Source organism: Hemiscyllium ocellatum, chromosome 4, assembly GCF_020745735.1.
Source record: "Hemiscyllium ocellatum isolate sHemOce1 chromosome 4, sHemOce1.pat.X.cur, whole genome shotgun sequence".
NCBI lineage: Eukaryota > Metazoa > Chordata > Chondrichthyes > Orectolobiformes > Hemiscylliidae > Hemiscyllium > Hemiscyllium ocellatum.
In genome coordinates, this window is record NC_083404.1 from 34,604,344 (window position 1) to 34,622,789 (window position 18,446).

Sequence of the window (18,446 nt, forward strand, 5' to 3'; positions counted from 1 at the left end):
TGTCCCATAGTGTTCAGGAATGTGCAGTCTAGATGTTAACCAAAGTGTGAGGTTATGTAGATAGGGTGGGTTGCTCTATGGAGGGTTGGTGCAGACATGATGAGCTGAATGGCCTGTATCTGCACTGTAAGGATTCTATGGTTTTATGAAATCCTATCAATCCTGTTAGGAATGGTTGTTCCATTTATAATTTGTAACATGTATGAAACATTTAAGCTTCATACTATCCTGTCAAACTGGGGTGTTATTTTGTTTTATAATTCATAACTAGGGAGGGTGGAGTGCTTCAACATAAAATTATTTTTCTCCATCCCATTATTAGTTTTGGCCTGCCTCTTTATCAGGGATATAAAGATTTGGAGAAAGACCATGGGAAAATGAAGAATGGTCAGGAAAATGTATTTGGACTGGAGCAGAGTCCAATCAGTGGCTACATTGATGTTGTTATTTCAGTGAAATTGTGACTAAACTTGATTTACATGTCATGATTCCGTATCTCGAATGCTATAACCTAACCCATTAATCTCAGTTTTGAGATTTTCAGTTGATCTTGCATAAACAGTTTTTTGGGGAGACTGTTCCAGATTTCCTTGTGCTCCTTGTGTGAAGAAACACTTCCTGACAACATTCCTGAATGACCAAGCTCTTATTGTAAAGTTAGGCCTCTACATTCTAAACTCTTCTATCAGAGAATCATTTCATTCCATCTACTTTAACAAGCCCTTTGATTATCTGAAAGAACTCCATTGCAAAATCTTCTAGATGCAAAGGAAATTTCACCTGTCCTGATAGCTTAACCATTTTAGTCCTGTTATCACTCATGTGAATCTGCAGTACATGTGACCCCAAGCTAATATGTCTACCGTCCGGTTTTATACAGAACCCTGAACTAATGCAGGACTCAAAATGTGATTCAACCTGAGATTTATAAAATTACGATCAGGCTTTGTATTCAAATTCTCTTAAGGTCTCACCCCACCTTTTGAAATTGAGCTCATGTATCCCTGTTTGGACCAAGACTAAATATAGAAACATAGAAAATAGGAGCAGGAGTGGGCCATTCAACTGTTTGGGCTTGCTCAACATTCAATATCATCCGTTCCTGCTTTGCGTACCCTTTGATTCCTTTAGCCTGAAGAAGTATATCTCAATGTCTTGAAAACATTCAACATTTTGGCCTCAACTGCTTTCAGTTACGGAGAATTCTACACAATTACCAATCTCTGGGTGAAAAAAAATCTTCTCATCTCAGCCCTAATGGCCTCTCCTGTATCCTTAGACTTTGACCCTGGTTCTGGACTGCTGGTAATCAGATAGATCCTTCCTACATTTATCAAGAATTATTGGACCATACAGTCCAGAAGAGGCCTTTTGGCCCATGTCTGCCGTGACAAAATCTACTCTAACTCTACACTCATGCCATTTTCCAGCACTTGGATGAATACTTGAAATTACCTGACACTCAAGCCTATGGACGAAAGACTTTTTGAAGATTTTGTGGTTTCCCACCTCTACTGCCTTCCCAGACATTCCAGATTTCAGAACGGCATTCTAGATTCCTACCACGTTTTAAACCTCCTGCCTTTCACCTTAAAATTGTGCATCCTTATTACTGACTGTTCAACTGAGCTGCTTCTTATCCACCGTATTCATATCCTTCATTTTATATGCCTCACTTAGGTCCCTTCTCCACCTTCTCTGCTGTAAAGAACACAATCTGAGGTTATCTGGTCTCTCCTTTGCTAAATTGCTGTATCCCAGAAACATCCTGTTGAACCTTTTCTGCAGTTGCATCCTTCCTATAGTGCACTGACCTGAACTGTACACAGTACTTCAGTAACCTAACCAAAGATTTTTTACAGCTCCAACATTAACTACTTGCTCTTACAATACATGCTGTGAGTGATAAAAGCAAGTGCCCCATGTGCATTCGTAACCACTCTATTATTCCATCCTACTGTTTTCAGGGATCTGTGGACAAGCATCCCAAGATTCCTCTGTAACTCTGAGCTGTTTAATATAATTCCATTCACTGAATATGCCCTTGTCTTGTTCCTTCTTCCAAAGTGCATCACCTCAACTTAGCCCTGTTAAATTCCATCTACCACTGATCTGCCAATCTGACCAATTCATCCATATCCTCCTCTAACCAAAGACTTTTTTTCCTCACTGTCAACTCTGTAGACTTGCTTATTTATATATATCACAGCCCAGTGCTGATCCCTGTGGTATATCTTTGGATGCTGGCCTCCAAACATACAAACAACTTTCAACCACCATCCTCTGTGTTTTACCACGAAGCTAATCTTGGATTCAACTTGCCAAGTTATGTTGGATCCCACGTGCTTTTACCCTCTTTCTCGGTCTCCCATGTGGGACCTTGCAAAGACTTGCTGAAATCAATAAAAAGTACAACTGCACTACTCATATCTACACACCTGGTTGCGACCTCAAAGTTCAGTTAGATTTGTTCTGCATAACATCCCACTGACAAAGCCCTGTTGGCTGTCCCTGATCAAACTTTGTCTCTCCACATTGAGATTAATTCTTTCCTTCAGAATTTTCTTCAATAATTTCCACATCACTGATGTGAGACTCACTGGTCTGTGATTCCCTGGTTTAGCCTGCCCTTGAAAAGTGGACCCACATCAGCTGTCATCCAATCCTCTGGCACCTCCCCGTGGCTATACAGATATTAAAAATTTGGATCAGAGGTCCTTTAATTTACTTCCTCATCTCCCACAATAGCCTGGGATAGAGTTGATCCAGATCTTGGGATTTGTCCACTCTGCCAAAATGTCCAACATTCCTTAGTCAACTGCTCAAAACCCCTCAGTCCCTCTTCCTGAATTCTGTACTGACATCCTCCTCCTCCAAAGTGAGGACAAATGTGAAATATTCATTTAATATCCTCCATGCACAAATTGCTCCTAATGGACCTGACTCTTTCCATGGTTAAGCTCTTCCCCCTGATAAACTTATCGAATATCTTGGGATTCTCCTTCATTTTATCTGTCAGTGCTTTTTCACGCCACCTCTGTTTTCCTAATTGTTTTCTTAATTCACCTCTGCACTTTCCATACTCCACTTGGGCTTCCATTGATTTGCTCCCTTTGTACCTGTTATAACAGGTACACACACATGCGCACATACACATAGGCAAAAGATTGTTTATAGACTTTCCCATAACAAATTTAAAATGGTGTTATGATCACTACCACTAAAATAATCTTCCATTGCTACCTGTCCTGTCCTGCACTGCACTGTCCCTTATTAGACCTTCTACATGTTACCTGTGTCATTCTACTTGTTAGAAATTTAGATTTCAATGCGAACACCCTTTTCCCCCACCCTCATTTTTGTAAATTCCAGTGAATATAATCTTAGCTGATCCAGTCTCTCTTCATACGACCATCCTGCTATTCCAAGGATTGGTCTGGTAAAACTTTGTTGCACTCCTTCCATACACAGAACATCCTTCCTCAGATAAGGAGACCAAAGCTGCACACAGTACTCCAGGAATGGTCTTAACAAGGCCCTGTACAATTGTAGCAAGATATCCTTGCTCTAGTACTTGAATCGTCTCAGATTGAAGGCCAACATAACTGTTTGCTTTCTTCACTACATGCTTACTTTCAGGGGCAGATGTACAAAGTCACCCAGGTCTCATTACACCTCCCCCTTTCCTAATCTACCACTTTGAGATAATCTGCCTTCCTGTTTTTGCTACCAAAATAGCTAACTTAATGTGGTCAAGAGCCAAGTAACCATATTGGAACCCAAACTGAACATCAGCGAGCAGACCTATTGATGAACCCTTCCAACACACTGCCAGAGATCAAGGTGGACTGGTCGGGGATAATGGGCTGAGATTTGTTCTATTTCACAGTCAGGTAGATGCCAATGTTTCAGCTTTACTTGAACATTATGGTGTAGCTTATTATGGAGCGTAGCATTTCAGTACTTGACTAGAATGTGGACTGGGCACATAACCTTTATGCCTTAAGCCTGGTGCCTTAAGCCATTTCTTGATACCACATAGTTTTCAGCCAGATCGACTCAATCTAACACCTGTGATGCTAGAGACCTCGGGAACAGGCCAAGATGGATTGCCCTCTTGGCATTTCTGGCTGAAGATTGGTGCATCTTTTCCCCATTCCTTAATCATGTTTAGCCTGATGCCATGAAAGTTCGTGGAGTACAAAGCCAATGTTGAGGACTCTCAGGGCAGTTCCTTCCCTGTTGTATCCCTCAATATCACCACATCTTCTCGGTCTTTGCTGTCTGCTAGGTCGGATCTTATGCAGGGATGGTGATGGTGGTGGCTGAGATGTTTGTTTGAGTGATGATTCTGTGAGAATGACTGTCAGGCTTTTTCTTAACACGTCCAGAAACCCGAGCCACTCTCCCCTACATCAAAGACATCTCAGAAATGACTGCCAGACTACTCAGATCCCTTGGCATCATGGTAGCCCATAAACCCACCAACACACTAAAACAGCGGCTAATGAACTTGAAAGACCCTATACAGACAACAAGCAAACTAACGTCAATTACAAAATACCATGCAAGAACTACAACAAACACTACATTGGATAAACAGGCAGAAAACTAGCTACCAGGATACATGAACAAGCCACAAAATTACATAACCGTCTCACTAGTATCTTTATATACAGATGAGGAAGGACTGGATCAGTGGTACTGGAAGAGCACAGCAGTTCAGGCAGCATCCAAAGTGCAGTGAAATCAACGTTTTGGGCAAAAGCCCTTCATCAGGAATAAAGGCAGTGAGCCTGAAGTGTGGAGAGATGAGCTAGAGGAGGGTGGGGGTGGGGAGAAAGTAGCATAGAGTACATTGGGGGAGGGGATGAAGGTGAGTGGGGGAGGGGATGAAGGTGATAGGTCGTGGAGGAGAGGGTGGAGTGGATAGGTGGAAAAGGAGCTAGGCAGGTAGGACAAGTCCGGACAAGTAATGGGGACAGTGCTGAGCTGGAAGTTTGGAACTAGGGTGAGGTGGGGAAAGGGGAAATGAGGAAACTGTTGAAGTCCACATTGATGCCCTGGGGTTGAAGTGTTCCAAGCGGAATATGAGGCGTTCTTCCTCCAGGTGTCTGGTGGTGAGGGAGCGGCTGTGAAGGAGGCCCAGGACCTCCATGTCCTCGCAGAGTGTGAGGGGGAGTTGAAATGTTGGACCACGGGGCGGTGTGGTTGATTGGTGCGGGTGTCCCGGAGATGTTCCCTAAAGCGCTCTGCTAGGAGGTGCCCGGTCTCCCCAGTGTAAAGGAGACCACATCAGGAGCAACCGATACAATAAATTATATTAGTGGATGTGCAGGTAAAACTTTGGATGTGGAAGGCTCCTTTAGGGCCTTGGATAGAGGTGAGGGAGGAGGTGTGGGCACAGGTTTTACAGTTCCTGCGGTGGCAGGGGAAAGTGCCAGGATGGGAGGGTGGGTTGTAGGTGGGCGTGGACCTGACCAGGTAGTCATGGAGGGAATAGTCTTTGTGGAAGGCGGAAAGGGGTGGGGAGGGAAATATATCCCTGGTGGTGAGGTATTTTGGAGCTCCTTTTCCACCTATCCACTCCACCCTCTCCTCCCTGACCTATCACCTTCATCCCCTCCCCCACTCACCCATTGTACTCTATGCTACTTTCTCCACACCCCCACCCTCCTCTAGCTTATCTCTCCACGCTTCAGGCTCTCTGCCTTTATTCCTGATAAAGGGCTTTTGCCCAAAACATCGATTTCGCTGCACTTTGGATGCTGCCTGAACTGCTGTGCTCTTCCAGCACCACTGATCCAGAATCTGGTTTCCAGCATCTGCAGTCATTGTTTTTACCACTTCGACTGGGACAACACATCCATCCTAGGACAAGCCAAACAGAGACATGCACAAGAATTCCTAGAAGCATGGCATTCTAACTGGAATTCTATCAATAAACACATTGAGTTGGACCCCATTTACCATCGCCTATGAAAAAGAACAGGAAATGACACCACCATAGGAAATGCCACCACCAACACAAAGAAACCCAAACATATAAATAGAAAGCAGAAATCATCAGCAGTGCTTTGTCTGGAGGCTTACAGAAGATGTTAACTAGTATGGTGACAAAATGTCTGAAACTTCCAGCTCAGGGAGCAAACCTACATCCAGAGCCAATTTTGTCACAATCCTCAGATATTGCTAAGGAGGACTTTGCAAGGTTCACAGGCCCTGATCCATTTCAATGCCTCGGTTGATACTAGTTGATCCACCCATTTTAGTTCTTTAGAGTTTGTGATGGTTTGTTACTGAGTGGACTAATACATCTTTCCAGAGGGCACTTAAGAGTTAGCAACGTTTCTGTGGATTTGGAGGTCAGACCAGGTAAGGATGGCAGACTTCCTTCCATAAATGATATTGGCAAGCCATTTTTTTTTTGACTTTGGGAACATGGTCATTGTCACTCTCTTGCTTTTAATTCCATATTTTACTAAATCCCACCATGACAGATAGTGAAATTAGGACTTGAGTCCACATACCCAGAACACTAGCTTGCAGTTCAGTTAATCCAGTGACATTACCAATGCACCACATAATTCCTCGAACAGAAGTAATTCACCCTTTACAAATCCATGTTGGTTTTTGCTGATCAATTCATATCTGTCAAAATGCTGAGTAACTCCCTTATCACCAATTGTGGTAACTGTAAGCATTAGACCAATAGTCACACACCGTTCAATCTTTTGGCAGTTGTCAGTCTTGTTAATGATTTGTGTTCTGATGTTTAACCCTGTCCTAAAATTTGTTTGTATGACTTAAGAATCTCACTCTCTACCCTGACAATTCATGTACCATTTGCTGCAAAGCAAGGCACAGGGCTGAGAAAGTGTAGAATTTTCTCTTCTCAACTGGCTTAGCTTTCTGTTCCTGCTTGCCACTTCCAATGCCCATTGTTTCCAAAGATCTCAGCTGTCACTAGTTTCCCAGTTGTCTGTCAATGTCTGCCATCATCATATTTTGCTTATGGGTGTCCTTGTAGTGTATGTTTAGTTTCAAGGTAGAGTAGACAGTTCCCCATACAGAGGTACCTTTTGATATATAGCCATTATCAATATGATGAACATGACCTTTGCCTGTGCAGACTTAGTTGGCTGAGAAAATGCAACTAGCATGCTCTATCATCTAAGTTTGTGACTTTGTTGGTGACAAGAGAAGCTGAGCATATGTCTGAGGAAGTGAAGGTGGAAACTGTTCAGCCTTTTATCCTACTTAGTTTCACTACTGCATAGGGATGCATTAAGGACTCAGGCTTCGTAAACAAGCACTTTGATTTTCTCAGTCAGATGGTTGCTGTTCCACACTCGCTTTTGCAATATGAACAGGGTAGCTGCAGCTTTTGAACTAAGTGTATTAATTTCAGCATCAAGTGCCAGATTGCTGGTGGTTGTCAAGCTTAGATCCAAGAAGCTGTCAATGGTCTCTAGCTTCACATTGTTAAAACTGATACTTGAAGGTATGTCAGCATCCTGACTATGATGTTTGATTATCAGCTTCAGGAAGACATGCCAAACTTATTTCAGACATGCAAGAATGTCTGTTTGACTGAAGTGTTCCCCATTGTATAATGTTCCATGTGGCATCATCAACGTGAAGCACCTCTCTGAGCAGAAATGGGCATGCTTTGATCTTGAATCTCAGGTGGAGAAGGCTAAACACTTTTCTGTTAATTCTGGCATAAAAATGAACACCTCTTTAGATGAGGGCATATTATAGCACAACATTCCAACACATCTTGCATATTGTGGTTCCTATCAACTCAAATCTTTCAATTAATCATAAAGCCAGCTGAGGCAATGGCCAAGTGAGAAAGTGGTTCAAACTAATAAAAACTGATATCATTCCACTTAAAAAAAATGGAAATTACACATCATAACATTTTCTCACTTCTCCAATGCAACTCTGCTCTTCCTGGGACCTAATGACTTCCACAGAAATAGAGGCATATTGCTTAGTGCTGAAAATGTGTTGTTGGAAAAGCGCAGGTCAGGCAGCATCCAAGGAGCAGGAGAGTCGACATTTTGGGCATGAGCCCTTCTTCAGGAAACATAGCCCTGTTCTGGCTATTGAGCTGCCCCGGGTTGCTGACTTCTCAGCTTTTCAACCTGGTGAGGCTCCTGCTAAAGAGTGCTTCATCTGCAATAGCTTTGAGGCAGACTCAGCCATCAGGAGACATGGCAGCATTTCAGATATTGACTGAAATAGGGGTTGGGGAAACATGTGAGAACCAGAAGCCCTTGGATTGGAGTCTCACTTCTTCCATGTCATGCTTTAACCATCTTTTTCATGCCAAACTTCCAATAAAGCCATACTCACTGTTACATTGGTGAAAATCAGTGAGGTGCTGTCATGTCCAAGCTAAGGTATCTATCATCCTTTTTTTCAGTTGACAGATTTGGCGCCTGCTGTTCTATTATGGAGAGGCATATGGATTCATTTGATTAGTGCATTTGATGTGTCATGGAGTTGATCACATCATCACCTTCATTTTTGAGATGTGTCCTGCTGCTTGCTATTAGTGTCACTTAGTGCTTTGTGTTGTTGATATGTAATTGTCACCAGATTGCTAGGAAATCGCTGCTGGACAGAGATGCCAAACTGCCAATGATTTTCCCGCTGCAGATGTTAGCCATGAAATCTGTGGAAAACAACCTGCAAAGGGAGATGATGGCTTTGTGGTATTATTGCTGGACTGTTTATCCAGAGTCCCAGATAATGTTCTGGCAACTGAGGTTTAAATCTTGCCGTGGCAGATGGTGGAATTTGATTTCAATAAAAATCTGGAATTAAGAGTCTAACAATAACCATGAAACCATCGTTAATTATCTGTAAAGCCCACCTGGTTCACTCATGTCCTTTTAAGGAAAGAAACTGCCATCCTTGCGTGGTCTGGCCTCCATGTGACTCCAGACCCACAGTAATGTAGCTGACTCTTAACTGTCCTCTAGGCAACTAGGAATGGTCAATAAATGCTGGCCTAGCCAGTGATTCCCTCATCTCATGAATGAATTTTAAAAAAACGTTTTTTGTCTTCTCCCTAGTGTCCTGTGTTTTTTTTTCTTGCTTACAAGCTTTTGAGGAAGAAAGGAATAAAAAGTTAATGGTGGATTTAGATATGAAAAGGTGGGAAAAGGCGCAACAAGATTCCAAATATCTACTTAGTCCACTTGGAGCAAGTGGCCCATTTCTGTGCTAGAAAGTAGAGTCACCATATTCCTACTGAACCATCGGGCTTCTCTCTCATTAGAGAGGTATGCCTGTCGGTAATTTAACCTCAAGGCTACCACACCTTAGGAGAGGGGGGAGGTTGAGAAGGAGAGTTCTTCTTGGTATCTTAACAGTTGCAGGAATTGAACCCACACTATTGGCGCCACTCTGCATCACCAACCAGCCATCTGACCCATTTGGGCTATATATCCTATGTAATTCTGTGCAACAGGGAAAAGTACAGACCTACGTAATACTCTAATGGTGTTGTTTACCCAGTGCATTTGTAGATTGAGTATTTGATTAGATTACTTAGTGTGGAAGCAGGCCCTTCGACCCAACAAGTCCATACTGACCTGCCGAAGTGTAACCCACCTAAACCCATTCTTCTACGTTTACCCCTTCACCTAACACCACGGGCAATTTAGCATGGTCAATTCACCTGACCCGCACATCTTTGGACTGTGGGAGGAAACCGGAGCACCTGGAGGAAACCCACGCAGACACTGGGAGAATGTGCAAACTCCATACAGAGTCACCTGAGGCGGGAATTGAACCTGGGTCTCTGGCGCTGTGAGGCAGCAGTGCTAACCACTGTGCCGCCCATGGTGGTATGACAACAAGGATTTGGAGTAGCAGCAAATGTGGGCAGGTGAAAATATGAAGCAGTATGTGGAATGATGAGATATAATAGACTTAAGTGGCAGAGTGAAAGGGGTTGGAGTATAATGACGAGCACAGCACGCAGTAGGTGAGGGTATTTGCCTTTTTCTGACCTGGTTAGGTTATTAAATTGCTTCTTGCACTGAATTTAGGAGTAAGTCCAAATTCTCCTGCTGATCTTCAGGACCCCATAAAAAGTTATGCTTTTTATTTGGCAACTGCTACACAATCACGATAACTCAGAAGTCAAGCAATAATGTGCCAACTTCAATGAAATGTGACTGAACAGTACAGTGAACATACAATCGGGTTAACTCTTTGACATCAGATTCCCAGCATACGTCTTCATTAATATCAAGGCCATTGTTCCAGAAAACTGTCTCAGAAACAGGAAACTCATTATCTTTGGTACCAAAGGTATTCTGTTACTCCCAGTCTACTTGAAATTAAAGTATTCCATTGTCGCCACACTATTTTTGCCAAGGTGTTTCTTTGATTTTTGTACATATCTCACAACATCAACACGACTGCCTGTAGTCAACCCCTAGTGAAGTCTTACATTTGCTTTTTATTTATTCAGTTGTATTCTCCCTTGCTGATAACCTCTTTCACTAATATTATGTTAGTGCGTTCTTTTATCAACATTGCTGTGTCTCTTCCTTTTCCAATCTCTTTGTTCTTTTTTCCAGGCTGTCTAGTCTGGAGTATTTATCTTTTATTCATTTCCATTGTAGTCAGGTCTCAGTGATAGTTAATACATTATACCCTTGAAACTAGATTTGTGCTACTATTAAACTATTTATATTGTACGTAAATATGTATATAAAACTTTTACTAGGGTAAATGACCTTAAATATATGAATAAAAATTTTAATTGAGTAAATGACTGCTTTTTATCCTTGCTGCTATTTTTCTCTTACATGTTAACTTTTTGCACCATATCTTTTCATTACTCCTGTTCTTATAAGTGTTTTGTTATTTACATTTTTTTCCGGAACTGAAAAATATGCACAATGGACCTTCTAAAAGCCTACTAAAAGTTACTGTATAACAACCTTATTAGTAAGGTCAGTCCAGGTACAAACAGCAGAATGCATGGCACACTGGTGAGAAAGTAGAGAATAGTGTTGTTTAAAAACCTTTTAATCATCCAGGATAGGGAATCACTGGGATTAGTGCTTGATCAGTCTAATGTTCCTCACCATTTACACAAATGATTTGGACTTGGGTAAGAAATATGATATCGCTGTGTCGATGACATCAAGGTGGATGGTATAGATAACATTGAGAAAAAAATGACAAAACACAAAAAGATATTCATTCGCTTCATTTGCCATTAGTACATGGCAAAATACTTCAGTGGAAATAAATGGTGTGTTTCAGTTAGAGAAATGAGGAGGTCATCTACTTTGGGGAAATATGAATTTAAGTGGTGGAGGCTAGTACAATTGCAACATTTAAGAAGCATTTGGATGAGTATATGAATAGGAAGGGTTTGGAGGGATATGAGCCAGGTGCTGGCAGGTGGGACTAGATTGGGTTGGGATATCTGGTCGACATGGACGGGTTGGACCGAAGGGTCTGTTTCCATGCTGTACATCTCTATGACTCTATGACGCCAAATGTGTTGGAGGCACAGCATCTTAAAAAAACAGATTCACGAGTTATTAAAAGTAGCAGTGAAGGCTAAAGAAGCATTCTGGTTAATTTATACAATTCGGTCACATAACAGTAAAGGAGCAGAGTCAGTCCACTCTGCGCTGACTTTTTGTTAGAACTGCCATTAGGCTCACCCCTGTGGTCTTGCACATTAAGTCTGTAAATTTTCCTCCTTTTATTTGATATGAATTTTCATTTGAAAGAAGAGTATTTTTACTGGAATAGAATTAAAAGCAGACAAGTTGTCCTAAAATTGTCAAATGAGTACTGTGTTTAAATCTGGTTTCCATATTACAAAAATGTATTGCAGTATTGAGTAAACAGCAAGATCTGATCTACAAGAATGATTTCAGAAAGTGTGGATACAACTATCAGTAAAAACTGAACAGGCTAAGACTTTTTAAGACCATAAGAACTAGGAACAGAAGTAAGCTGTTTGGCTCCTCAAGCCTGCATTGCCATTCAGTTGTATCATGGCTCTGACATTCCTCTCATCCACTTTCTTGTCCTTTCCCCATAATTCTTGATTCTCCTACTGATCCAGAATCTATTTATCTGAGCCTTAAGTATATACCAGGAGTCTGCCCCCACAGGTTTGAGGCATGGAGTTCCAAAGACACTCACCCCTTTGAGCAATGAAGTTCTCCTTCTCTGTCTTAAAATAGCATGGCACAATGGCTCAGTGGTTAGCACTGCTGCCTCACAGTGCCAGGGGCCCAGGTTTGATTCCAGCCTTGGGTGACACTCTACGTGGGGTTTGCACATGCTCCCCGTGTCTGTGTGGGTTTCCTCCAGGTGGTCTGGTTTCATCTCATAATTCAAAGATGTGCGGGTTAGGTTAATTGACCATGATAAGTTGCCCATAGTGTTCAGGGATGTGTTGGCAAAGTGTGTTAATCAGGGCTAAATGTAGAGTAATAGGTTGGGCCAAAGGACCTGTTTCCATACTGTAGGGATTCTACTCTATGAAATTGGTGCCCTTTATTCTAAAATTATATCCTCCAATTGTAGACTCTGAGGGGAAACATCTTCTCAGCACCTTAATCTTACATGATTTAGTAAGATCACCTCTCATTCTTCTAAACTCCAGTGACTAGAGCTGAAAATGTGTTGCTGGAAAAGCGCAGCAGGTCAGGCAGCATCCAAGGAGCAGGAGAATTGATGTTTCAGACTTGAGCCCTTCTTCAGGAATTCCTGAAGAAGGGCTCATGCCCAAAACGTCGATTCTCCCGCTCCTTGGATGCTGCCTGACTTGCTGCGCTTTTCCAGCAACACATTTTCAGCTCTGATCTCCAGCATCTGCAGTCCTCACTTTCTCCAGTGAGTAGAGTCCCACCCTGTTCAACCTTTGCTCATAAGATAATTCCTCCATTTTGAAGGATCATCGCCATGAACTTTCTCTGAACTACATCCAGTCAAATGATACCTTTCCTTAAATACGGGGACTAAAACTGCTCATAGTCCACCAACACATTGTACAGTTGCAGTAAGATTTCCCTACTAAGAAATCGACTGATTGTAGTCATATTTTTGAAGAAGTTTGATATGGCAGACAGTGCGGATGTTTCCACTTCTGGGGAAGCCCATACATATCAGATGGATGCCAATAAATGGTAAAGGAATTTAGAAGAAATCTCTTGGTGGTGGAAATTTGTACTCGATGCCACAGAGTGGTTAGATACCATATATGCATTGAAGCACACACTGGATCAGTACATGAGGGAGAAAGAGATTGATGATCTGTTGATGGAGAGAGATGAAGTATGGTAAAAGGAGACTCATGTGAAGCATAACCACTGAATGCGTTGAATTGTCTACTTATGTGCTGTAAAACTTTATCACGTACTTACATTATCTTTAACGCTTTTTATACATTGGGCTTTGCTTTCATTCCTTTTAATCTCATCTAATTTCTACTGTGGCTATTTTAAAGTTGTTAGCCTTTCAAAAATACTGCCTGCATGGTTCTGGCTGGTTGGTTTATTCAATAACTAGTTTTGACGATTCTATAATACAAGTGTCATGATATTACATTAAGTTTTAAGCAATTAATGTAACTTGGCTCCTAGGACTCCAAATAATTAGTTCTGGTCATCTGGTTGCTTGCCCAGCTGTGGAATCTGGACCATTCCAAGAATTCTAAGTTCTCAGATTTTTTTTGCTGATGCTATTCAGCTGCCGTGGGTTGCACATGTGCATCCATTGGAATCTGTAGGTGCTCCTTGTGACAGTTTCCCATGATCTTGTGTATTAGCTGCCTCAGCAATCTTTTAATGCTGTCAATTACTTTGGTTTGTAGATGTTTCAGCAACTGCCTTTTTGTTTACTTGACTTAGGTGTTATTTTGAAATTTCATCATTCCTTCACTTTTAGCTTTGACACATTCTATTTGTTCACTGACAGAAACAAGCACGATTTCCTCTTCTTTCATTGACTCTGCCTTTCAGGACTATTTAGTTTGAAACCATACAAATTAGTTTTGGGTTGTTACAATATCTTTCATATAATTAACTTTCAGCTACTTTTACTTTTATGAATATTTCTGAGTTGCGCTAATTCGTAGGACAGCTGTCGATGACAAACTAGCAGTGTGACAGACATGACAGACCAAGTAGTCCCACGCTGTGCTGGAGTTTCGATTATATATCTGATTTCTTTGAGCTAGAAGAATTGGATCATCACACATTAAGACATGGATGTAACAAATCTGGCTCAAGCTGCTGTCTGCAAACAGCCTCCAGAATATATATGTGCCGTGACTACCTTACAAAAAATTAAATGCAAAGAACCAGAAGTAATCCCTAACCTACTTGCCGCAGGAATTCAAGCAAGATTGTGGCTACTTGAAATTACTAGCAAGAAGAAGAATCCTCTGTTACAAGAAGAATAGGGCTTTATACTGGCAGAGGTGTGGGGGAGGGGTGATATGCAGCTAATGGTCCTTGTAGATGTTGAGGAACAGTATAAAAAAGGCCTTCATGTCACCCCCACCCTACCAAACATATTCCACTTTATAATAAACACCCCATTAATAAGTATTAAATAAATTACAGTTGCGCACACATTAAAACACCTTCAGCTGTGCTTCTGTCTGGAGGGACGACCTTTATCTGAATGTAGTACCTGTGCAGCTCTGTTAGTTCTGGATGCTCGTTCACCTCGTCAGAAACATGTTACAGGAAACAGCTGGAACATATAAAATTTGCTTGTAGGAAAACCAAACACAGCCCTGTTAAATCAGGGAACTCTAATTAAAACAAAAATAAAATGAAAAAATAATTCTTCTGATTTTATGAAAACTGTCATTTTACTTTTCTCCCTTGTGGTTATTGTGCTCGCCTCGTCCCTCAGCATGAGAAAGTTACTCTGATAGAACACTATGGAAGCTGATATTTAGCCTAATGGTTTGTTGTGAACCTCCAAATAGTAAGTCATGGTTTGGAGATGCCAGTGTTGGACTGGGGTGTACAAAGTTAAAAATCACACAACACCAGGTTATAGAACCTGATGTTGTGATTTTTAACCAAATAGTAAGTGTTTGCCTTGTTTCCATGCAGACACACAGGAAAAGAAGGAGGCCATTTAGCCCCTCAAACCTCCTCTGCAATTTATTGAGATCAAGGCTGCTTCGTGATTTAATGCCAGCGAGCTGTTTCACCCTGTATTCCTTTATACTTTTGGCTGATCAGAATCACTGACCAAACACTGCTGTTTGCGAAGAGAGTTCCCAACAAACCTTTTCCCCTTTGCGTGGAGAAGTATTTCCTTAATCCTCAGTCAGTAGAAATAGAAAAGCTGGAAATCCCGAGATAGGAGGCTGAGAGGAGAGATTGTTTATGAGATTCAAGGAAGAATCCGAAAACAATTCAATCTTCTGAAGCAAGGTCAGAGCTAACGTGGGGCCCAGAGACTCATTTATGAATGATAAATTCATTTCATAGTCAACCAGATAGAGGGTACTAACATTGGATTATTCTGACAATTCATCAAGTTTAAAAACTGACTTATAATTAATACGTAATGAATAAAACAAAGGAACAAATGAGCAAAAAAAAAAGGAGTAGAGCAAAGTAAAAGAATGGGGATTGGAACAGGTTAAAGAAAAGTTGCTAACTTTGTCTTAACCATTATCCATTAGGTAAATTTAAATGTGAAAGAGAGATAGCAGAGAACTTACTGCATTCGACTGTCATGTGTGGGAGTTTGCAGAGAGTAATTGTTCCCACTACTGATCCATGTTTTGCCTTCTGAGGCTCTCCTGCACTGCCCTGCAAACCATCAATACAGTACCTTCTCCTTTTGAGGGGATAGTCCACAGCTGACTTTACTTTAGACACCACCCATACATTGGCCCAGTGCTACTTGCCCAGTGCAGGTAGCCCTAATCCAAGGCAAGGACCCACTAAGGTGCGCCCATAGACTAACAATCTATGTTAGTAACTGAATGAAACAACAGTGTCTTGTAGCTGGATTTATTGATGATGCAAGTATAGAAGGGAAAGCAAGATTTGAGGAGAGCACAAAGGGTCTGTATAGATAGGTTAAATGAGTGGCCAAAACATTAACAAATAGATAATAGTGTGAGAGTTTGTATGGTTCCACACTTTGGTGGAATAGAAAAGCAGAATATTTTAAAAATAAAGCGACACTGCTCTTTGTTGTTGTCCAGGGCAATCTGGATGTGAATCACAGAACTCTAGAATGCAGGTACTGCAAGTAATCAAGAAGGCAAATGGAACATTGGTATCAATTGTTAGGAGAATGTGGTATTCAAGTTGTGGAAGTGTACAGGACTGTGGTAAGACTGCAGCCAGTGCACTACATACAGTTTTGTTTCCTTTACTTAGGGAGCAACATATTTGCATTGGAGACAGTTCAGAGAAATAAAGTTGATTTTTGGGATGATTGGGCCTGTACTAACTGTGGTTTAGAAGAATGAGAAATGATCTTATTAAAGGATGTAAGATTTTGAGGAGGCTTGACAGAGTGGATATGGAAAAATGTTTCCCTTCATTGTAGAACCTAGAACGGTTACAAAATAAGAGGCCTCCGATCAAAGATAGTGGGAAACAAAACATCATCTTCTCTCAGAGATTTGTTTTGAGTAGTTTCAAGGCAGCAAATGTTCTATTCCTGCTCCTATTTTAGAATTGAAAAACATTCTGCAGGTGTAGTCAAATTGGAACTTTATATAGCTACAGCATACGACTTGTAATCTTCTGTAATCTAGTCTTCGATATATATATAGAGAGAGAGAGATCAGGATTCCATTATCCATTTTAATTGCTTTTGGATCTTTTGGATACAAATTATGTATCTTTCTATCCCATCATCTAAGCTGTTATTGATTAATCTGAATAATTGAAGCTTTAACACAGAATCCTCTGAGACATCATTTGTTACATCTGGCTAGTTAGAGTCCATGACCATTAACCCCATTCTCTGTCTAGCCAATCTTGTAATCATTCAGTAATGTACTATCAATTCCAGGAGTTTCACTTGAACTGTTACTCTCTGTTATGGGACATTACACAGATTTACAGAAGGCATTTGCTAAATTATATTTATAGGCATGCCCGTTGTAATTTAGTTATTGCTTTAGAAAGTAGTCCTATTCATCAGGCATGATGTAGCCTTTCCAGATCCAAGCTGACACATTCTGCTCAGCTGAAAACTTCAGCGTGGTTTTGATCTGTTTTTGATAGCTTATCTAAATTATTCATAAATACAAGCGTGCTCTGTGCTTTAATCACTAACTCAGTTGTGCGTTCTTGTCTCTCATATCTGAGTTTTGGTAGAATTATACACAGTCTCTTTCAAACAGTATAGAATTAAGGTTGCTTCAAGTTGATAATGGCACAAAATCAAGATGGTAGTCTCCCTCAAGAGGCGGAATATAGGCTTGTGGTGTCCAGACTAAGATGACCATTCAAAATCAAGCAGTGTAGCTTGCTGTGCTCTGTACACAAACTCAGCCTTGTCAGGACTTTTCTCATTATGGTGAAGTGTAACAGAGAAGCAAAGAAACACCTGAGCAAAAGTTCTTGTTCAAAACATTGAATACATTTATGGTCCGTTTCTACTGGATATCAGTGTATCTGATAATTTTTTGTTAGGGTGATGCACAGGACACTGAAGTGGAGGGATAAAGAATCTTTGAAGGCAAAGGAAAATGCAGATTTTACTTTCCTCTGTTATGTCTGGCAAGGCATGAGAAGCTGTTGGGTGAAGGAAACAGCAGTGAAATGTCTAATGGGAAAATGAAGCCATTGTCTAATAACACTGATAATGCATTGCTAGCTGACTTTTTAAAATACTTCCGAATCACCCTGTTTAGAGATGTTAATACACACCTCTGAAGTAGGTAAAACTTGAAATTAAGGGCTGCTGGCTCAGAGGTAGGGACACTACCACTCTGCAACAAGAGTCCCTCACTCTGACTCTTTCTAATATCCTGTGTGACTTATTAAAATTTTGTTTTATGTCCTGAAGTGCCCTTTGTGTGACTTTTTAAGATTAAATATTATTTAAGCTGGTGCTGATACAATTATCTTTGTTTCTGTTTTAACTAGATTATCTTTGTTTGGTGTGCCTGAATGCTAGATGTGTACAATAATGACTTTACTAATACTTAATTCACTGCTTCTTTCCAGAATTGATTTACAATCTGACAGCAGATGCACTGAAGAAACAGAAAGGCCTGCAGGCCAGGGTTTACATTTATGCCAGTGAACCAATGAGCCAGGTCATGGAGAAAATTGAGCTGTCCTCCAGGAAAGAGAGCTGCAAGCGCTACTTTGTCATTGTCAAGGTCAGTCTGCAATCCCATTTGACAATTAGATTCTGGGGACATTATTGCAAATCTCTTG

General features: G+C 41.1%; 1 protein-coding gene across 1 annotated transcript in view; it reads left to right on the plus strand.

Annotated features, from left to right (window-relative positions):
* Positions 1-18,446, plus strand: part of itga9 (integrin, alpha 9) — a 388,873-nt gene that overhangs the window by 124,263 nt on the left and 246,164 nt on the right. Inside the window, exon 15 of the mRNA XM_060822924.1 lies at positions 18,231-18,388. Coding sequence (XP_060678907.1) covers positions 18,231-18,388 — 158 coding nt within the window. The remainder of the gene's footprint in view (positions 1-18,230; positions 18,389-18,446) is intronic.